This window comes from Rhinatrema bivittatum, chromosome 16, assembly GCF_901001135.1.
Source record: "Rhinatrema bivittatum chromosome 16, aRhiBiv1.1, whole genome shotgun sequence".
Taxonomy (NCBI): Eukaryota; Metazoa; Chordata; class Amphibia; order Gymnophiona; family Rhinatrematidae; genus Rhinatrema; species Rhinatrema bivittatum.
The window spans coordinates 34,493,880-34,512,145 of record NC_042630.1 but is presented as its reverse complement, the minus strand read 5'-3'; the positions used below and the strand labels follow the sequence as shown (position 1 = coordinate 34,512,145).

General features: G+C 47.9%; 1 protein-coding gene across 2 annotated transcripts in view; it reads right to left on the bottom strand.

Moving 5' to 3' along the window:
* NTRK1 (neurotrophic receptor tyrosine kinase 1) overlaps positions 1–17,746 on the bottom strand; it is a 68,237-nt gene extending 50,491 nt beyond the window's left edge. For both annotated transcript variants that reach the window (XM_029581810.1, XM_029581811.1), the window contains exons 1-3: positions 17,335–17,746; positions 6,140–6,214; positions 5,303–5,374 (exon numbers count right to left, since the gene is read on the bottom strand). In XM_029581810.1, coding sequence (XP_029437670.1) covers positions 5,303–5,374; positions 6,140–6,214; positions 17,335–17,510 — 323 coding nt within the window. In that variant the 5' untranslated portion in view covers positions 17,511–17,746. The remainder of the gene's footprint in view (positions 1–5,302; positions 5,375–6,139; positions 6,215–17,334) is intronic.
* Positions 17,747–18,266: the final 520 nt, after the last annotated feature.

Here is an 18,266-nt window from a genome sequence, read left to right as displayed (position 1 = left end):
AAGATGTATCTCATAGCTGTCTATCTCCCTGGGAATCAGAACCAAAAGGCAGATACGCTAAGACGCCAACTACAGCCATCAGGCAGCACAGGACCCATTTCAACTCTGGGGCACTCTGAGATAAGAAGAATGAAGTTCCCATATACTGCTTCAGGACACCAGCAAGGAACAGTCTAATGACGGATGTCTTTTCAACCCCGTGGAATCAAGGACTTCTTTCTGTGTGCCCTCGTATTCCACGTACAGCCAAGACAATTCAAAATCAAAGAAGAGAAAAAGATCTAAAGATTTAGCTAGCCCCTTTTCTGCCATGTCAAACTTGGTTTCCATAGCTTCCGTGCCTAGCTGTTCAGCAGCCAACAAAATTGAAAATATTTCCAGCCCTGATCACTCAGTGCAATGGGAATCATCTTCATCCCAACCTTCGGTGCTTAGCTCTGACTGCCTGGATGTTTACAGTGAACTGATCTCTTCTATGCAGTTGCCTGCTGGTATAAAGTTAATCTAGCATCAAGAAAATGCTCTACCAGATCTTGCGACTTTACATGGAGAAGATTTTCCATCTGCTGTTCACAAATCAATTAGGACCCCCTTTAAGTGTCCTGCTCCCCTCTTACTTCAACACCTCTTAAGCCTATCTGACCCAGGATTGAAAACTAACTCAGGTTAGTGCTATAGGAGAATAGCATGGATGTCGGGAGGAAGTCCTGTCTTCCAGAAACTTACAGTAGCCAGATTCATGAAAGGCTTAACTCGTCTTAAATCTCCGGTTAAAGATCCTCCTGCTTCTCGGGATCTAAACATGCTTCTGACTCAGCTCATGAAATTGCCATTTCAGCCTCGAGAAACAGTAGAACTAAAATTCCTTTCTTGGAAGGTTTTGTGTTTGATGGCTATAACTTTTGCACAGAGTAAGCAAGCTGCGAGCACCGGTCTCATACTCTCCCTATATCCACATTTTCTACAACAGAGTAATTTTCAGAACTCAGCCTAAATTTCTTTTTTTTTTTTTTTTACTAAAAATGGTCTCTTAATTTCTCTTAAACCAATCCATTGTACTGCTAACGTTTTTTTTCCCTGACCACCCACCAGTAAGGGTGAACAGGCTGGTCAATACACTGGGCTGAGAAGAGCGTTAGTCTACTTGGCGGGAACAAAGTCTTACAGAAAATATTTACAGCTATAATCGTTTCCTTCAACCCAGTCGAACTGGGGTTCTCAGACAAAGCAGTCTTTCCACGTGGATTTCTGGTTGCATCTTATCGCTATACTCAGCCAGGACAACTCCGACCCAAGGTGAAAGCGCAGCGAGCCACGGCTATGGCCAGGGGCGGCTGAAGAGAATCTGCTGCCCGAGGCGAGGGACGGGATGAGATGGTGCCCCCCCCCCCGCCACCTCAGCCCACACAGATCAAATCGTCAAGAGGGGAGTCTCTGTGCAGCCTGGCCCTTTTAGTGATTTGAAAAGCTGCGGAAGGGGAAAGAAAGGGGGTCAGAGTTCCCAGAGGAGAGGCAGAGGGATGTTTCTAGGAAGTTGGCAAACCCGCCACACTCCCAGGAAGCCTAAAACCTGCTTCCCACCTTTCTCCAGCATTTTCCCCCTGGGAGAACTGGGAGATGGGGGAATGGTGGAGGTCTGTGTGCGGCGCACTCTCGCCGAGTCATTGCAAGGGCATAAGGCAGACTAGGCCTTGTGCCCACACCCCCCACAATTACAAATTCTGCATTTATAATAATGAATTTTACATTAAAAAGGACATTCAAAATCCAGTCTTCTAAGGTAAAGATATCACAACAGCATTTATATTATTTTTACATGCGTTGCTGTGTGCCAACCAGAAAACCCTGCAAAAAAAAAAACAAAAAGCACACTTAGAATGCATAAGGCATTAGGCTATTGCAATGTATGTTGGGTGTGGGCTTTGTCCTCAGAAAGCCATGAGTAAACTGAATTACAGTTACATATAGTAAGCCTTCCATACTAAAAAAACAGCATTAATTCAAAAAGTAAAAATCTTATCTATGAAAAGGCAACACTGCAAATATTACACCAGGCCCTAAACACCAATACACTTCCTATTAAGAAAACAGAACAAGCCAAGCTGCTATAGATCTCTACACAAACTTCACACTAGCAGGATACCTCACCTCAGTCACACATTTATTTATTTGTCTATTTATTCACTTAGAAACTTTGTAGTCCGTTAATCTGAAAATCTTAGTGGATAACAATAAACGTACATCATAAAATCAGCAAAATGCAAAACAATCAACAAAATCTAAAAGTACAGAACACAAACAAATTAAATGTTACAAAAAATTACAAAGGCAGATTCCAAACAATAGGTAAAGCAGCATAGAACCCACAATAAATCTGCAATAAATTTACTGCAAACATGCAGAACACAGACAGACCCTCTCCTAATACAGAATAAAGAGATCATAAACAAATGTGGACAAAAAGTGAACTGAAAAGCACAAGCCAGACTATATGCAGTGACAATGGAAAAATAGAAATACCATTTCCTCATAAAACAACAAACAAAAATTTTAAAAATATAAATCATAATATTAAAACCATATTAATTAAAAGAATAAATGTTTCTAAACAGATCAAATCAAATTATAAAAAAATTTCCCAAACACCAATAAGATATTTCAAACTAGGAAACATAAATAGCACCCAATAATAAAACTAGTAAGAATAAGAAATATTCCTGCTTTCCATACCTGGGAATTTTTTATTTCCGGTCACCCTGAGATTTCTGTGGATTAGTGTGGAGGGAGCAAGGGAGAGCGAGGGAAACCTCTCCTTCCTCTCTTACACAAGTTGTTTCATCTCAAACATGCGCTCATATACACATAGATGCTCTCTCATACATTCACATGCTCTTATCCACATACCTGCTCTCACACTTGCTCTTTCACACACACACACATACACACAACACATGCCCTCTCGTACATACACATGCTCTCAGGCACACACATAAAAACTCACACACATGCAGATGCTCTCACATATACAGATGCTCTCTCATATGTATACATACACTTGCTTTCACCCATACACATTGATGCTCACACAGGCACATGTTCTCATACACACACACTTATGCTCTCACATTTTCTCTTTCACACACACACACACACACACACACAACACATGCCCTCTCATACATATGCATGCTCTCAGACATCCGCATAGAAGCTCTATCTCACACACATGCAGATGCTCTCATATACACATGCTCTTTCGTATATATACATACATACGCTTGCTTTCACCCATACACATTGATGCTCACACAGGCACATGTTCTCATACACACACACATATGCTCTCACATTTGCTCTTTCACACACACACACACACACACACACACAACACATGCCCTCTCATACATATGCATGCTCTCAGACATCCGCATAGAAGCTCTATCTCACACACATGCAGATGCTCTCATATACACATGCTCTTTCGTATATATACATACATACACTTGCTTTCACCCATACACATTGATGCTCACACAGGCACATGTTCTCATACACACACACATATGCTCTCACATTTGCTCTTTCACACACACACACACACACACACACAACACATGCCCTCTCATACATACGCATGCTCTCAGGCATCCGCATAGAAGCTCTATCTCACACACATGCAGATGCTCTCATATACACATGCTCTTTCGTATATATACATACATACACTTGCTTTCACCCATACACATTGATGCTCTCACATGCACATGTTCTCATACACACACACATATGCTCTCACATTTTCTCTCACACACACACAACACATGCCCTCTCATACATATGCATGCTCTCAGACATCCGCATAGAAGCTCTATCTCACACACATGCAGATGCTCTCATATACACATGCTCTTTCGTATATATACATACATACACTTGCTTTCACCCATACACATTGATGCTCTCACATGCACATGCTATCATACACACATCATACACAGACACACACACACATACAGATGCTCTCTCTCAGGCAACCCATGCTCTGTCACCTACACACCCACACATGCTGTCCATCAGGCTTAGCCTCTCCTTTCTGTTGTGGTGGTGAGCAGGCAAAGGAGAAGGAGCAGCAGCTGAACGGGCTCCCTCCTGCTCCCGGTCGTGTCATGCACGGGCGTCTTCTTGTCTTTGCCGCCGGTGAGATGGGATCCACCGGCAGCTCTCTTCTTTCTTTTTCATTCCGCCCTGCCTCCCTTCCCCACCTGTGCCGGTCCCGCGGTATTCAAAAATCGAGGGGCTAGCACGTTTAGCTAAATATGTATCAGGAGGCAGGGGGAGGCAGTCACCGAGCGTTTTGGAGGGCACTTTTTGCCGCTCTAAAATTTTGCCGCCTGAAGCGGCCGCCTCACCCTGCCTCATTACGGAACCGCCCCCTGGCTGCGGCAGTTTCCTTAGCCCATCTTCGCTCTCCTTCCATAGAAGATGTTTGCAATGCTGCCACCTCATTGTACTCCCACACCTTCACTGCTCATTACTGCCTAGAAAATGCTTCAAACTGCAGATTCTGGCCAAACAGCTCTCAAAAGCTTATTCAATTAATTCCTTCAACTCTTCCCCCAACCTCTTCAAAATGTGGGTTGCACGTTGTTCACCACTATGTAAGAGCATCGCAAATGTTCCCTCAGCTTGGGAGTCCCCCCACCGCTGTGGCCAGTTATCTTCCAACTTGTCCACGAAGAGAGCAAAGTTGCTTACCTGGAACAGGTGTCCTTTGTAGACGGTTGGACAAGTCAGCCACTCAGTCCCACCCTCCTGCCCTTAAGAGTTGAAGGTGAGCTTGCTGCGAAGACTGGGGATACTCGCACCTTGGCGGCTTCACAGGAAGACCCGTGCATGAGAGCTTTTTCCGCCTTGGTGCCATCAGATGACTTCACCCGCTTGTGTAGCTGATTTGTCCTGCCATCTACGGCAAACAGTAGTTACTGGTAAGCAACTTTGCTTTCTGCATTTTACCCCTCAAAAAAAAAAAGAAAAGAAATATGCATATTTTCATTCGTTTTTAAAGTTCATTGGTATTTTGTGTAACCCCCAATATGCTCTGAAGAACATCTCAAGCATTTGAAAGAGTTCTAGAAAGTTGGAAAGTCGTGGGTGTTCTCATCCCTAATTTGCAACGGTCATGAGGGTGGTTTTGTGGCTTGTGTGGGGAGAGGGTATATTTGAACTCGATGGGCACAGAACTCTATTGGCTGTGCCACACTCCCAGGCAGAAGCAAATTGGGTGCAGGGTTATGGTACTCACATGTGTGTCATTCTGGGGTTCATCTGGAAGGCATCTTGGGAAATGTACCGCAGCCCGGTGAATGAAATAGTCCTAGAACAGATGAAAGCTGCCACGTTAGTCCTTTCGGCCCAGAGGAATCCCACATTCGCCACCAGTCCTGTTACGCGTGAAAGGCTTCCAAGAAAGCCTTTCCTGTGAGCTTTAGCAGAACCAAACTCTTGTAACCTGGGAGCCCTTAACCTGACTGCAGAAGATGTTACTCATATTTGTCTTTGAGTTAGTACAGCATTGATTTACAATAGCTCTCGTTAACTTGCATGTGCAAAGACCCTGCAACTGTAATTGCATTGACCTGGGACCCCAACTGGCAAAGTGTTGGTGTGCTTACTTCACTAGTAACACCAAGAAAGGTGCTGGAGTACACACTGCATTAATAACACCGACTTACCAAAGGCATACAAGAATCACTAATAACACTAAAAGGCAGCAATTCAGTGCAGCTGCACTGATAACACAGTAGGCGTTAGTTTACTATTTTTTTTATTTGATTTATATATCTGCTACTTCATCATGCCTCCTTCTTCTTTTTAAGCATTAAATTAAATTTAAAAATTTGTGATTTTTTTTTTTTTTTTTAGCATAACTGGGATGCACCAGTCCGAGATCCCGCCAGACCGTGCTGAACTTGTGGACCTCGCGCTCTCGCCACGTTGCCGTTCAGAGCGGTGAAGCTAGCGGACGCTTTCACGTTCTAGCGCCGATGACGGTCTGTGACGCATCCGCGTGCCACGTGGCAAAGGCGCTTCCGGCTTGCTGGAGCCGCAACACAGCCGGGGGGGGGGGGGGGTAACTTACAGGTTTTTTAGCTCTTTGAAGTTCTTGACGTCGTCTCGCGTTAAGCTCACCAGGTCCTTCTGGTTCTCGATAATTCTGGTGGAAGAAAGGGAACAGAAGGTGAAGGTCAGAGAGCTCAGTCAATCTCATTGTGCCTATCCGCGACCTTCATCTGTCAAATCCAAGCAGCCTTGGCTTCAAACCACCTAAAATCCTTTAAACAGGAGCCTATTAGGAATTTTGTTGTTGGTTTGTTTTTTTTGGGGGGGGGGGGGGGGGTTACCAAGCAGGTTTTTCCTGTTCGTTTTAAAGTTACAGCTCCACTGGGAAGTGGCACCATGATCCTTCATTTGCAGCTATCCGAGGGGTGGGGTTTTTTTTAATATCCAGTCACTGCAGCCACGGCCGTCAGCTGGAGCTTGGACACCAGGGCTCCTTCTGGAACCCTGCCGTCCCGAGCCCACTAGGTGTCGCTGTTGCGCAAAGACCGTGATTACTGCCCCCAGCCGAGCTGCACCGTGAATTGAACCCAGGTCCTTCCACATGGCACGGGCTGCTGAGGGCCCTCGTGGCCGTAAAGGAGGTTTATTATGGTGCCCTAGCTGGAGAGGAAAAGACCGAGCAGGTGGGAGGCGGGAGGGAAGGCAGAAGAGGGAGCGTCAGAGCTGAGACGAGCAAACAGGCCAATACAGTAAAATTCACGGGAGAGCAGGCGCTCTGAGGCAAGCGCCCGCTCTCCCAACAAGCACCCAGGCACTCTCCTGTGCACGCGATTGAGTATGCAAATGAAGGCCCATGGTAAAAGGAGGCACTAGGGATACTAGCACGTCCCTAGCACCTCCTTTTTGACAGGAATGGCGACTGTCAGCGGGTTTGACAGCCGACGCTCAATTTTACCGGTGTCGGTTCTCAAACCCGCTGACAGCCACGGATTCGGAAAATGGATGCCAGCATAATTGAGCGTCTGTCTTCCAATCCGCGGGCCGCCGGCCGATTTAATTTAATTTTTTAAATTTTTGATTTTTTTTTTTAATTTTGGGGCCTCCGACTTAATATCGCTATGATATTAAGTCGGAGGGTGTGCAGAAAAGCAGTTTTTTCTGCTTTTCTGTGCACTTTCCTGGTGCCGGCAGAAATTAACGCCTACCTTTGGGCAGGCGTTAATTTCTGAAAGTAAAATGTGCGGCATGGCTGCACATTTTACTTTCTGTATCACGCGGGAATAACTAATAGCGCCCGCAACATGCATTTGCATGTTGCGGGCACTATTAGTTTGGGGGGGGGGTGGCCATGCGTTTTTGACGCGCTATTACCCCTTACTGTAAGGCCGATACAGTACAGTGTGCTCCACCAACATTTGGACACGTGTTTTCAACACGCTAGCTTTACCCCTTATTCAGTAAGGGATAATAGCGCGTCGAAAACGTGCATCCAACTCCCCCGAGACTAATAGCGCCCGCAACATGCAAATGCATGTCAATGGCCCTATTAGTCATTCCCGTGCGATACAGTAAGTAAAATGTGCAGCCAAGCCGCACATTTTACTTTAAGAAATTAGCGCCTACCCAAAGGTAAGCGTTAATTTCTGCCGGCGCCGGAGATGTGCACAGAAAAGCAGTAAAAACTGCTTTTCTGTGCACCGTCCAACTTAATATCATGGTGTTATTAAGTCTGAGGTCCCAAAAGTTAAAAAAAAGTTAAAAATTAATAAAAAAAATTTTAAATGGGGCTGCGGCTCCCGGGTTGAAAACCGGACACTCAATTTTGCCGGCGTCCGGTTTCCGAACCCATGGCTGTCAGCAGGTTTGAGAACCGATGCCGGCAAAATTGAGTGTCGGCTGTCAAACTCGCTGACAGCCGCCGCTCCTGTCCAAAAAGAGGCGCTAGGGTCGCGCGCATAGGAGAGTGGCCTGTGCGCACGCCGGGAGAGTGGGCACTCACCCGTGATTTTTACTGTATTGGCCCATGTATAAGGAGTAAAAATAGCGCATCGAAAACGTGCAGCCAAATGCGGGCTAACAGTGTGCACGGTACTGTATCGGCCTGAAAGTGAGGCTGAGAACAAGAGACTGAGGAACAGGAGGGGGAAAGAGTGCGCGCGCGGGACAGCAAAAGGAAGGAGAAAGGGTTGGGAGTGTGCAGACGGGAGAGTCTCTATGAGCTGCTGCATTCCGGCTTGCAAGCTTGCGGCTTTCCTGCCTCTCCTCTTGCCTGTCCAGTTATCTGGGCCTTAACTCCCAGCCTGGCCTATTATCTCTGCTCTTAGCCCCTTATCGGCACCCTGTCCACTTACCCATGGCTTTAAGTAAGACGCTTAATGTAATAAACGGTGGATCAACGATATTAGATCGATTGTATTTGAGGCAAATTCATTGGGTTTTCTTACTGGAGATTGTTCATTAAGTTAGCCACGGTCGTATCATGCCACTTACTCTGTATCTAATTACCCTTCCCCTAGCTGCCGTCCCCTCTTACTTCCAGCCCGCCCTGCACCCTGTCGTGTCCGTCTCCCTCCCTCCCTCTCTCCCTCTGTGTCCGAGGCAAGGAAGCTCCTTTGCGCCCAGGAGCAGCAGGAAGCCGGAGAGCAGGCTGTTGGCTTAGCACTGCGACTCCCCTTCTCGCCCCCCTTACAAATTGTCCCGATTCTCTTGGAGGCGGCGATTGGGTTTCCGCGAGCCGCCGCTCTCTCCCCTTCAGCGGTGTGTGTGACAGTGTGTGTGTGTGTGTGAGTGTGTGTGTGTGTGTGTGTGTATGTGTGTGTGTATATGTGTGTGAGTGTGAGTGTGGATGACAGTGTGTGTGTGTGTGTGTGTGTGTGTGTGTGGATGACAGTGTGTGTATATGTGTGTGTGTGTGTGAGTGTGTGTGAGAGCCTGCGGTTTCAGAACGCGGGTGTCACCTTACACCATGACCTCACTGGACTTTGCACGAAACAGCTACAACACAAAAAGCAGGCGGTTTTGCGTTTTCAGGCACTTAACGTGTATGGGGGGGGGGGGGGGGAGAGGAGAACCGAGGAGGACAAACCACGAAGCTTTTTCTTACGACCTGAAACCTTTTTTTTTTTTATATTTTTTTCTTCAATAGTTTCTCCTTTTTCTCGTCTGTTTCCAATACCGTTTTGAACAGTCCTGTAAGAAGAGACACACACAGCACATCTCCGTCGATGGCAGGGGCATTGCGGGAAGCAAACGGAGAGTCGCGATTCAAACAGGTCGCGACATGGGCCTGGACCTCTTGTTCTTTGCAAGCAGATTACCGTTCATCCTGTTCAGCAATAAACTTAGCTCAGCAATGCCTTCCAGAAATACAGACTGCCTAAAAGTGTAATTGATTAAGCCCAATCACAAAGCGGGGAATTGAGGACTGATGCTATTTTAACTCATTAAAAAAAAGTGACCAAAGTTTATCAAATCGATCAGGTTCTCCCGTTACAGCTGAAGAGATTTGTGCATTCTTTCTGACCTGGAAACCGTGGTATGGCTGACTTCCGAGGGCCAGAGTTTATTGATAGGAACATATTTTGTATTTCTGAATTGGTTTTTTTTCTGATTTTGGCTTGATGATGGTTTTACATCTTTTTTTGTAGGTCTGGTAAGAGCTTATAGTGAGGGTGGGTACTTGGGGCACTCTCAGTCACTTCCCCACGGTTACAACCAATAGTCAGGGGGAGAAGCAGGGTCTGAACTATGGTTTTCCTGGTCCTTGGTTTTAACCACTCGGCCGTTCAGCTCTGGCCTTACAAAAAAAATCTCCTAAAAACCAGGATTTGTGCTTGCTGGCCCTGGAGAAACCTCCCCCGGCGTCTCTGCAGCGACCCCTTGCATTGGACCAATTCTTAAATTGTCCAAAAAATGACAAGGCACCTCAGTTTTTCAGACCCACAAAGAGGTCATTCGGAAAAGGGATGCACATATTACATCCTCACCTCTGTGTAACGTTCAGGTTATTTCAACCGAAGACTTCCCAACCTGCAAAGAATCTATAAATCGAGACCCGAATACCCGGGAAGCCAGGAGGGTCCAGCTCTGCCTGCAAAGGGAGCATCGTAACTGGGATAGAGGGTGAGGGTGCGATTAGCACCCGCATCTCCGGTCTGCTCTGTGGCATCCGCCCTGTATCATTTGAACGCCATCGGTTCTAAAATTCTGGGCGATGCAATTTCCCCAACAATTGCCAAGTCACGGTAGTTAGAGAGCCTCCCAATTTACCTCACACTTTGTTTTTGTTTGTTTGTTTTTTTTACTGGTCCATAGCGACTGTGATGTCTCAAATAAGAGAAACAGACAAAATCAAATAAATGGTCGCAAACTATTGGCAGATAAGGGCCTCTCAGCCACCCCCCCCCCCCCCCCCCCGTGTCACTTCCGACCCTGCCCCATCTCCCCCTTGCCACCCTCTGTGAATTAAGTGTTAATATGAAGTCTGTTTGGGACTGGAAGGCGGGGAGTGGCCGCCTGGTGGTTAGAGCAGGGGGCTGGGAAGCAGAGTTTAAATCCCACGTGTCCCCCCCCCCATCCTCCTTATGTGACCCTGGGCAAATCGCTTTATGTCCCGTTGCCTCGGGTACCCGTTTGGACTGTAAGCTCTGCGGGGAAGGGACTTATTGTACCTGAATTCTAATAAAGCTGTAACCCACCCTGAACATTATTTGGAAAGCTAAAATAAAATTTAAAAAAAAGGGGGGGGGGGGGGGAATAGGCTCGGGCAATACGTACCAGAACCACCTATCAGACTCCTAGCATCTTCCATAGGGAAACAAGCCCCCCCCCCCCCCGGGACAAGGTGGGGGAGGGGAGAGAGGGGCGTCACCAAAAGGAATTACGGGAGGGCGGGGCAAATCCCCTATAGAAACGCGGGTCTGCCACGTGCTATTTCTAAGGGGGGAGGGGGACGACGACAATATTTCCCGGCAAAATCCTCTTGCCAGCACCAATGAGGCTGAACAGTTGGTGACAAATCCTTGGGGGGTGGGGAGGGGAGTGAAGTCTAAAGGAATCATTAGAGAGCTTGCACCCTCAGAGGGGACTCCATTAATGAAACCCTAAGTGTGAGAACCAAGCTGAGCCAAGCAGAAATCCATACAAGCCTCCCCCAGGGTAGCCCGAGTCCTTAGAAGGGATAATGGGTGTGTCAGAGAGAGAGAGAGGATAATTAATAATCATTTCGGAAGTTTCCCCGGATTCAGGTGCAGTGCAAAGGGTTATTTATACCCGGCGGTTGCATTGCATGGAAGGAAGGCCAAGGCCTCTCACACGCACCCTTAATGCTCGGCTCTGCAGTGCATTATTACTACTGTGAGATGTGTATTTAAGAACAGTATTGATTGGATTTGTTCTAAGCCGCGGGGTATAAATGTAATAGATGTTTCTGTCCACTTTAAAAAAAAAAAAAAAAAAAAAGCGATCTACACAGTGAAAAATAGTTCAGTGGAAGGAGAGCAGGCACCAAGGAAACCCACTAAAAAGAGCAATGAAAGGTTTTGCAGCCGAATCTTCCAGGTTGTAAAGGTTAGGTAATTGAAATTTAAACTTAAAAAAAGCAAAAAACAGTATTTTTACTCTTCCCTGGATCCCTTTGCTGCATCAGCTCTGATTTAGTTCTGATCTGCCTGGATCCAGACATTTAAAAAAATGTACATTTCCCAGATAACTGAGCTGACAGCCAAACATCTAGGGGGGGAGGGGGGGGTGTTATGAGCTAATCTGAGGTTTTCAAGTGTATGAAACATGGCCAGATATTCATATCTGGGTCAGGACCTTCAAGTCCCTCGTATTTTCTGCCCCTGCACCCTCTGCATTTTTGCCAGAGTCTCCCCCGGTATTTTCAGCCCCTGCACTTGCTGCATTTTGTCTTCAGCATTTCATGGCCTGACCCTTGCAAACTTCTGCTGCAGGCGGAGAGCCCATAGGGGAAACATGCTGCCCCTATTAATAATAATCACCGAGAGATAGAGATTGTCTCCCTTCCTTTAAAAATGCACCAAAATGAGAGGCTATTTCGTGTTACTTTGCAAGGTAAAGCATGACATAATTTCAGGACCCTGGACAGAGCCACATTCACAACCCGTTCAAGAGAGCCTTTTTAGAAATTAGATGCAAATTATATGTGCGATTTATGCACCCCAATGTGCATCTGTGCTCCCCTGATTTAACATGCCGAAAAATATTTTTAAGAACCAGTTCTAACTGGATCCTTTCACATACTAACATGCCTATTCCTAGACTTCCTCAGTTCCCACTATAGAATTAATGCAACCAAAATGGCAAGTTCTATTCCGTATTTATACAAAAGCAGGGGAAGGTTTTATTGGAGAAAGACAAATTGAAAACATTGTTGCAAATCATTACCAAAATGTCTGAGAAACCCCACAGGGATTCTTGTGGAACTGATTCAAGGCGGTAAGTGGAGGGTAGGGAACTTTCAGCTTTAGAGAGAGAGGGCCTTGTCATTGAAATCCCACATCCCCACCTGACCCTCCCTGTGACTTCTTGCCTCAGGTACCTAGCTTAAATGGTAAGCTCTTTGGGGAAGGGACTTATTGTACCAGAATTATAATAAAGCTGTAAGCTGCCTGGAGCATCATTTGGAAAGGTGGGCTAAACATCCAAAACAATAATGCAAATTATTTTTACATTGACGCACAATGCCATGCCTTTCTCTGAGCCCAATGGTATTCAGAACCAAAATGTTGAAAGCCCAGATTAATAGCCCTGCAAGGCCCCCGTGCTATCTGCTTGCCCTGAGAGGAGGGTTAAGAGGCAGAGGAGCGAGTGCCCGAGATCAGGCTGCTTCTGTCACATGCTAGAGAGTAACAGAGGGCAGGTGGAGACAACCCAAGGCGCTGCAAAGGGAGACATCACGAAGGACCGACTTCGGCTCTCCATCGGCCTTGAGTCTATGAAATTTGGTGGTAGGGATGAGAGATGGGGGGTGGGGTGGGGGGTGGGGGGAAGACTGCTTGAGACCAGGGGCGTTTCTATAATGAGGCAGGGTGAGGCAGAATTTTTGAGGTGGCAAAAAAAAAATGCCCCTCTCAGAACTCCACTGTGGCGTCCGCCTCACCCTGCCCCTGCCGCGGCTGCCAACCCAGGCCAGCAGCGGCAGAAAAGAGGAGGGTGGCTGCCGTGGGCCGCCGGAGGGAGGAGGGACGCCGCTGCCACCAGGGGGGTAAGGGGGTGCCATCTCGACCCTTGCCTCAGGCGGCAGAGTGCCTTGAGCCTCCCCTGCCTGAGACAGTCCACCTTCTTCCAGGACCATAGTCAGATATCCTCTGGGCAGGCCTGAAATGCTCTCTGTTTTCTTTTTTTTGGAACCTGAGAAAAAAAATATGCTCTGAAGATTTGGCCACTGAGGCAGATCGATGGGCTGAAATGCACGTTTCTCTGTATTTGGTTGAGGTTTTTATAGCGTGTTATTTGTAAGGGCAGGTTTTGGGTTGGGATTTTTCTTTTTTTTTTTTAAAGAATTTCCTGGTAAATAGCCATCGGTCTCCTGGAATTAGTCACCTCTGAAACTTTGACCTTCAGGACTTTCTTCTGTTTCTGCTATGAGAGACGCCTGATTCAGCTTTAAGGTCACAGCAGCTTAACTAGAACATGAACATCTTTTTAGATTTTTTTGGTCTTAAAAGGAACTTGATTTAGCAAAACACAAAAACTACAAACTTAAAATATTTCCTATGACAACATTTCTCATCTGAATTTGTCTGACTTCTGTTGTATCTTTACTAGAAGCATAATCGCTCAAGGCCTGGTTTGTTTTGATCTAGCCCAGGGCTGTCCAGTCAGGTCTTCAGGATGTCCACAATGAATATGCATGACTGTCCCTTCTCCCCTCTCCACTACAGGCCAGCTTCCTGTACAGAAAAGGCATCACAATCAGCCTCCAAACTTTCCATCCCCGAGGTGGCTGCATAAATCAAAGTTACACAGTGCATGTGTGTGGGGAAGCAAGGGGAGGAAATTCGGGGTTAATTAGGTGACAGGAGCTGTAAAGAAAATAATTTTGCCTTTTTGATTCCCACTTTCAGAAAGGAATGCATTTATAGTTACAAGTTTCAATTGACTTAAAACAGAAGTGTAAAAAAGTCAAGGGGGAGGCAGCAAGAATAAGAATTTTAGCATTCTTTTGCTGGGTTTGCCTGGTTGTGAAAGATGCACCCAGCGGAGCATTGGATGTCCCCAACCCTGTGGCTTTCAACCCAGCCTTGCTTTTCAGGATATCCACAATGAGTATGGATAAGAGAGAGTTCCATTCACTCCCTCCACTGTATGCAAATGTAAGCTCATGCATATTCATTGTGTAAAGGGTTGCCAACTAGCTCCAGAATTTCAGGACAGGTTGATCCAGTCCTTGTTTTACCCTATTGCACGCTGGGACTTATTCTGAATTCCCTAATGCATTACCTATGAAAAGCAAGACCTTAAGTACCTGCGTGCAGGGGAGTAAAACCTGGACTGGATCAACCTGTCCTGAAGACCTGGAGCCAGCTGGCAACCTTAATTATGCATATCCTGAAAAGCAGACTGGGAAAGGGGTACCCCAGGACCCGGTTAAAAACCCCTATCCTAAACCACCCACGGGGGAGGCGGGGGGCATGAAACAGCTGCTCAGTTCTGACACAGTCAGATCCATGTTAGCACAAAAAGTCTCATAAAAATGTCTATGTATGTCCGTTTCCGGGGGGAGGGTTGGCAGCCAGTAAAAATCACAAATCAGTTTGCTCTGTTATATGCCCTGAGAATCAGTGTTTGATTACTGGGGTATAGTGCACTGGGTTACTTGCCGTGCATGAAGGCGTTGTTCCAGATGTTCTGTTGTCCGGCATCACATCTGGGACAGGCTAAGGGTAAAAGCAATAGGACTCCTGGATCACATGTCAGGGTGTCAGGCTCATGCTAGGGGGGGACCTTTGCAACACACAAACTCAGGGGTGCTACTAACGATCAAGTCATGTGAAATGAGTTTCTACTCCTGATAGTCCTCCTGGAATTCGTGGCAAGGTGAAAGAGAGATGGGTGGAAAAGGAATCGTGAGGCGCGCTGACAATAGAATAATTTTTATTTTTTGGGCGGGGGAGCAATAATTTTGGGCAGACTGGAGGGTGCGGGGCCACTGACTTTATTCTGAGCCAGATGTTCCTGCTGGGACGCTTTCGACCCGCTGGAAAGAAAGATTTGGCAGCCGCCTCTGCGGGAGAATAAAGGCCGCCGATGGTTAACCTCATGCCCAGCCTGCTTCGGTTTCCGAGTGCGGGTGACAATAGGGAGAGAAACTTAAATGTCCCGGGGAGCGGGGATAACCGGAGGAGTGCGCTGATAAGCGGGGTTAGAAGTCCCTTGCCAAGCAAGACGCTTCCCCGGTTAAAAAGAAATCGGGATTCAGGCAACTCAGATGCAAGCCTGTCCTATTAAAGCAGCACCCGATGGTGAACGAGGAAGTCGCGCAAAGGAGCGATCCCTCCCAGCCAGCAGCCCAGGCTTCAGGGCAGCAGGCAAACAAAGGAAGAAAGCAATAAAGAGGTGCAATTGGGCTCTAGGGTCCGAGAGGGAGGTCAAGCGCCCCTCATTGGGAATATATAAAGATACGAATGCTCTCCTACTTCTCACTGCCCGTCCTTTAAAATTAAGAGAGAAACAAAAATAGCTCAGCTCTGGCTTTGCTGTAGTTTTAGGCACTTTTTTTTTATTTTGTTTTTTGCAAGCTTGTTTCATACAAACGAGATCAGGCTGCAGCGTCTGATTCTCCGTTGCCGGATAGTACATTTCAGGGGTCTCACCCAGACCTCCAGGAGGGAGCAGCAGGGCCGGGCCTGCGAAGACGCGCACTTTATCATTTGCTAAGAGGCCAGCAGGTGTGCGGGGGAGCCGACGAGCTCTGGGGCACAACGCAAGCGTCCTCTGCCGCCGGCGATCTCTCCCCTCTGGACCGGAATCCGAATTCCCCGGTCCGCAAACCTCGGATACGGGAGGGCGAGGAGCCACATTCAATACCACCCAGAAAAAGGCGCATCAAAGTTTGCCAAAAAACATGTGCACCACACACACCAAAAGTCATCCAAGTAACACTTTCCTCTATCTGGGACTTAAATGATACCCTAGGGGCATTTCACGAATGTTTTTCCATGGGGAACCGAGAGATAGTCTGAAAATCGCCTTGCGCAGTTTGGACTTAGAAGGCGACGCGTGAAACTGTGACACGAAATGCGATGCTGGATAATATTCGGGGCTTCACTGGTTCCACGAGAGTCCCTTTCAAGTAAAAGCTCCTGCAGTGCCACCTCGGAGGCATTTTCCGCCGTCTGGGGGAGGGGGAGGGGCGGGGGGCGCTCCGTGACATTTGTCGCCTTCACCCCGCGGCGTTCAGCGCAAGCGACCGGGTGTCACGGGGCAGCAGCGCAGGCTTCCGAGCGATAATTGTGCTCCCGTCCGAGATACCGCGCAGGTGGGCAGGGAACCCGGGCGGCTGACACAATAGCAAGTAATACCGTGCTGGAGACTGGGGGAGGAAATAGAGAGAATCTAAGAGTTTTCTTCTTCTTTAAAACATTAAAAAAAAAAAAAAAAGCAAAAAGCAAACCCCTAACATCCCGAAAAATCAGCTCTTTATAAAAATTCCTAAGAAATGGGGTTTGAGAATGTATTTAAAAAAAATAAAAAAAGCTTTGCATTCCTATTCTCACGAGGTCGAAAGAGACCCAGTAATGTTTGTTTGTTTTTTAAGTGGAAATCAGAAGAGAAGCAGGAGCTGCAGGTGCAAGACGAGGACCTGAAATATTTCTGTCCGCTGATTATTTTTTTTTTGCTTTTTTTTTTTTTGTTAGTCCCATTTTAGTAGGAAATGAAGACCCAGGTAGGGGACGAGCCCTTGTCCTGGCTCCGCCGCGGTGAGAAACCGCTTTCTAAGTTACAAAAAGTCAGCTGTTTTCAAACTGTCTTGGAACTGAAGGGTGCATTTCAGTCCCGTGCGATTCTTCTTCTTCTTATTAATTTTTTTGCCAGCACCATCCATCAGCTCTCGGTGTAGAACACAACCCCCCCCCCCCCCCACGAGCTCAAATCCCCGCATGCATTCCCACGGCAGACCTGAGGAAGGGAAGCTCGACCCTCCCGGGTACCGAGTTAGCGCAAGCAAAACCAGCTCTCACCTCTCGCTCGTGTGCGGACCCTTATCCGCCCCCCCGCCCCGCAGCCCAAAGACCCGGAGAGACTCACATTTCCGTCAGGTTCTCCAGCTCCCCGAAGAGCCCGAGGCTGGGCACCGTGTCGGGCTCCGTGCACTGCACCGAGGCGCCGTAGCAGCGGCAGGCGGCGGGGCAGAGCGCCGCCCGGCCGGAGGGCAGCAGCAGCCCGCAGAGGACCAGCCAGACGCCGCAGGCCAGGGCTGCCATCGCCGCCGCCGCCCCGGGAGCCAGACCTTCGCCTTACTGCCTGCTCTCCCCCATCTGCACCCAGGCACAGCTCCGCCGCCGCCGCTGCTGCTGCTCTCCCCACCCCCCCGCCTTCCCGGGGGCAGGCGGCTCCTCGCCCGCACAGGCGGGGGGGGCGGGGCGTGCAAGCCTTGAAGGGGCGTGGCCTGGCAGGCTGGAAGGAGGCGGCGGGCGCTGGGCGCTCGGTGCTGCTGCTGCTGCTGTCCAGAGACCTCGGAGCTCCCTCCTGAATCTCCAGGCTTGCGTTTTCCAAAGTTTGTTGCGTGCGTCCTCCGAGGACAAGCAGGATAGGAAGGTCCTCTCACCGCCTGCTGTCCATCAGGGATTAGCTCAAAGGCTCCCGATGCTTTTTGGCACGCCCTGCTGCAAACATCCCGCCTTGAGCGGGTCCCACTTCAGTTCTTTTGTGCATGCGGAGCCCAGCAGACACTTTTTTTTTTTTTTTTTTTACTGTGAGAGCATTTTTTTGGTGATTTTTCTCCACGGGAACCTCTCATTTAGGGTCACTGTGTAGAAGTTTTGGTTGCACAGCTGTGTGCACTGGTATCAGCCTCTTGGGTGGCGTGGGTCAGTTTTTGGTTTAAAACCGAGTCATTTATTTCACCTCGCTTATATATATTTTATTTTTTTTTTGCCAGCGTCTCCACGAGTGCCACCGATGAGGACCCCACTGTGCGCTATTCCAGATTCTCACAATAGACGTGTGCTCCGCTTGGA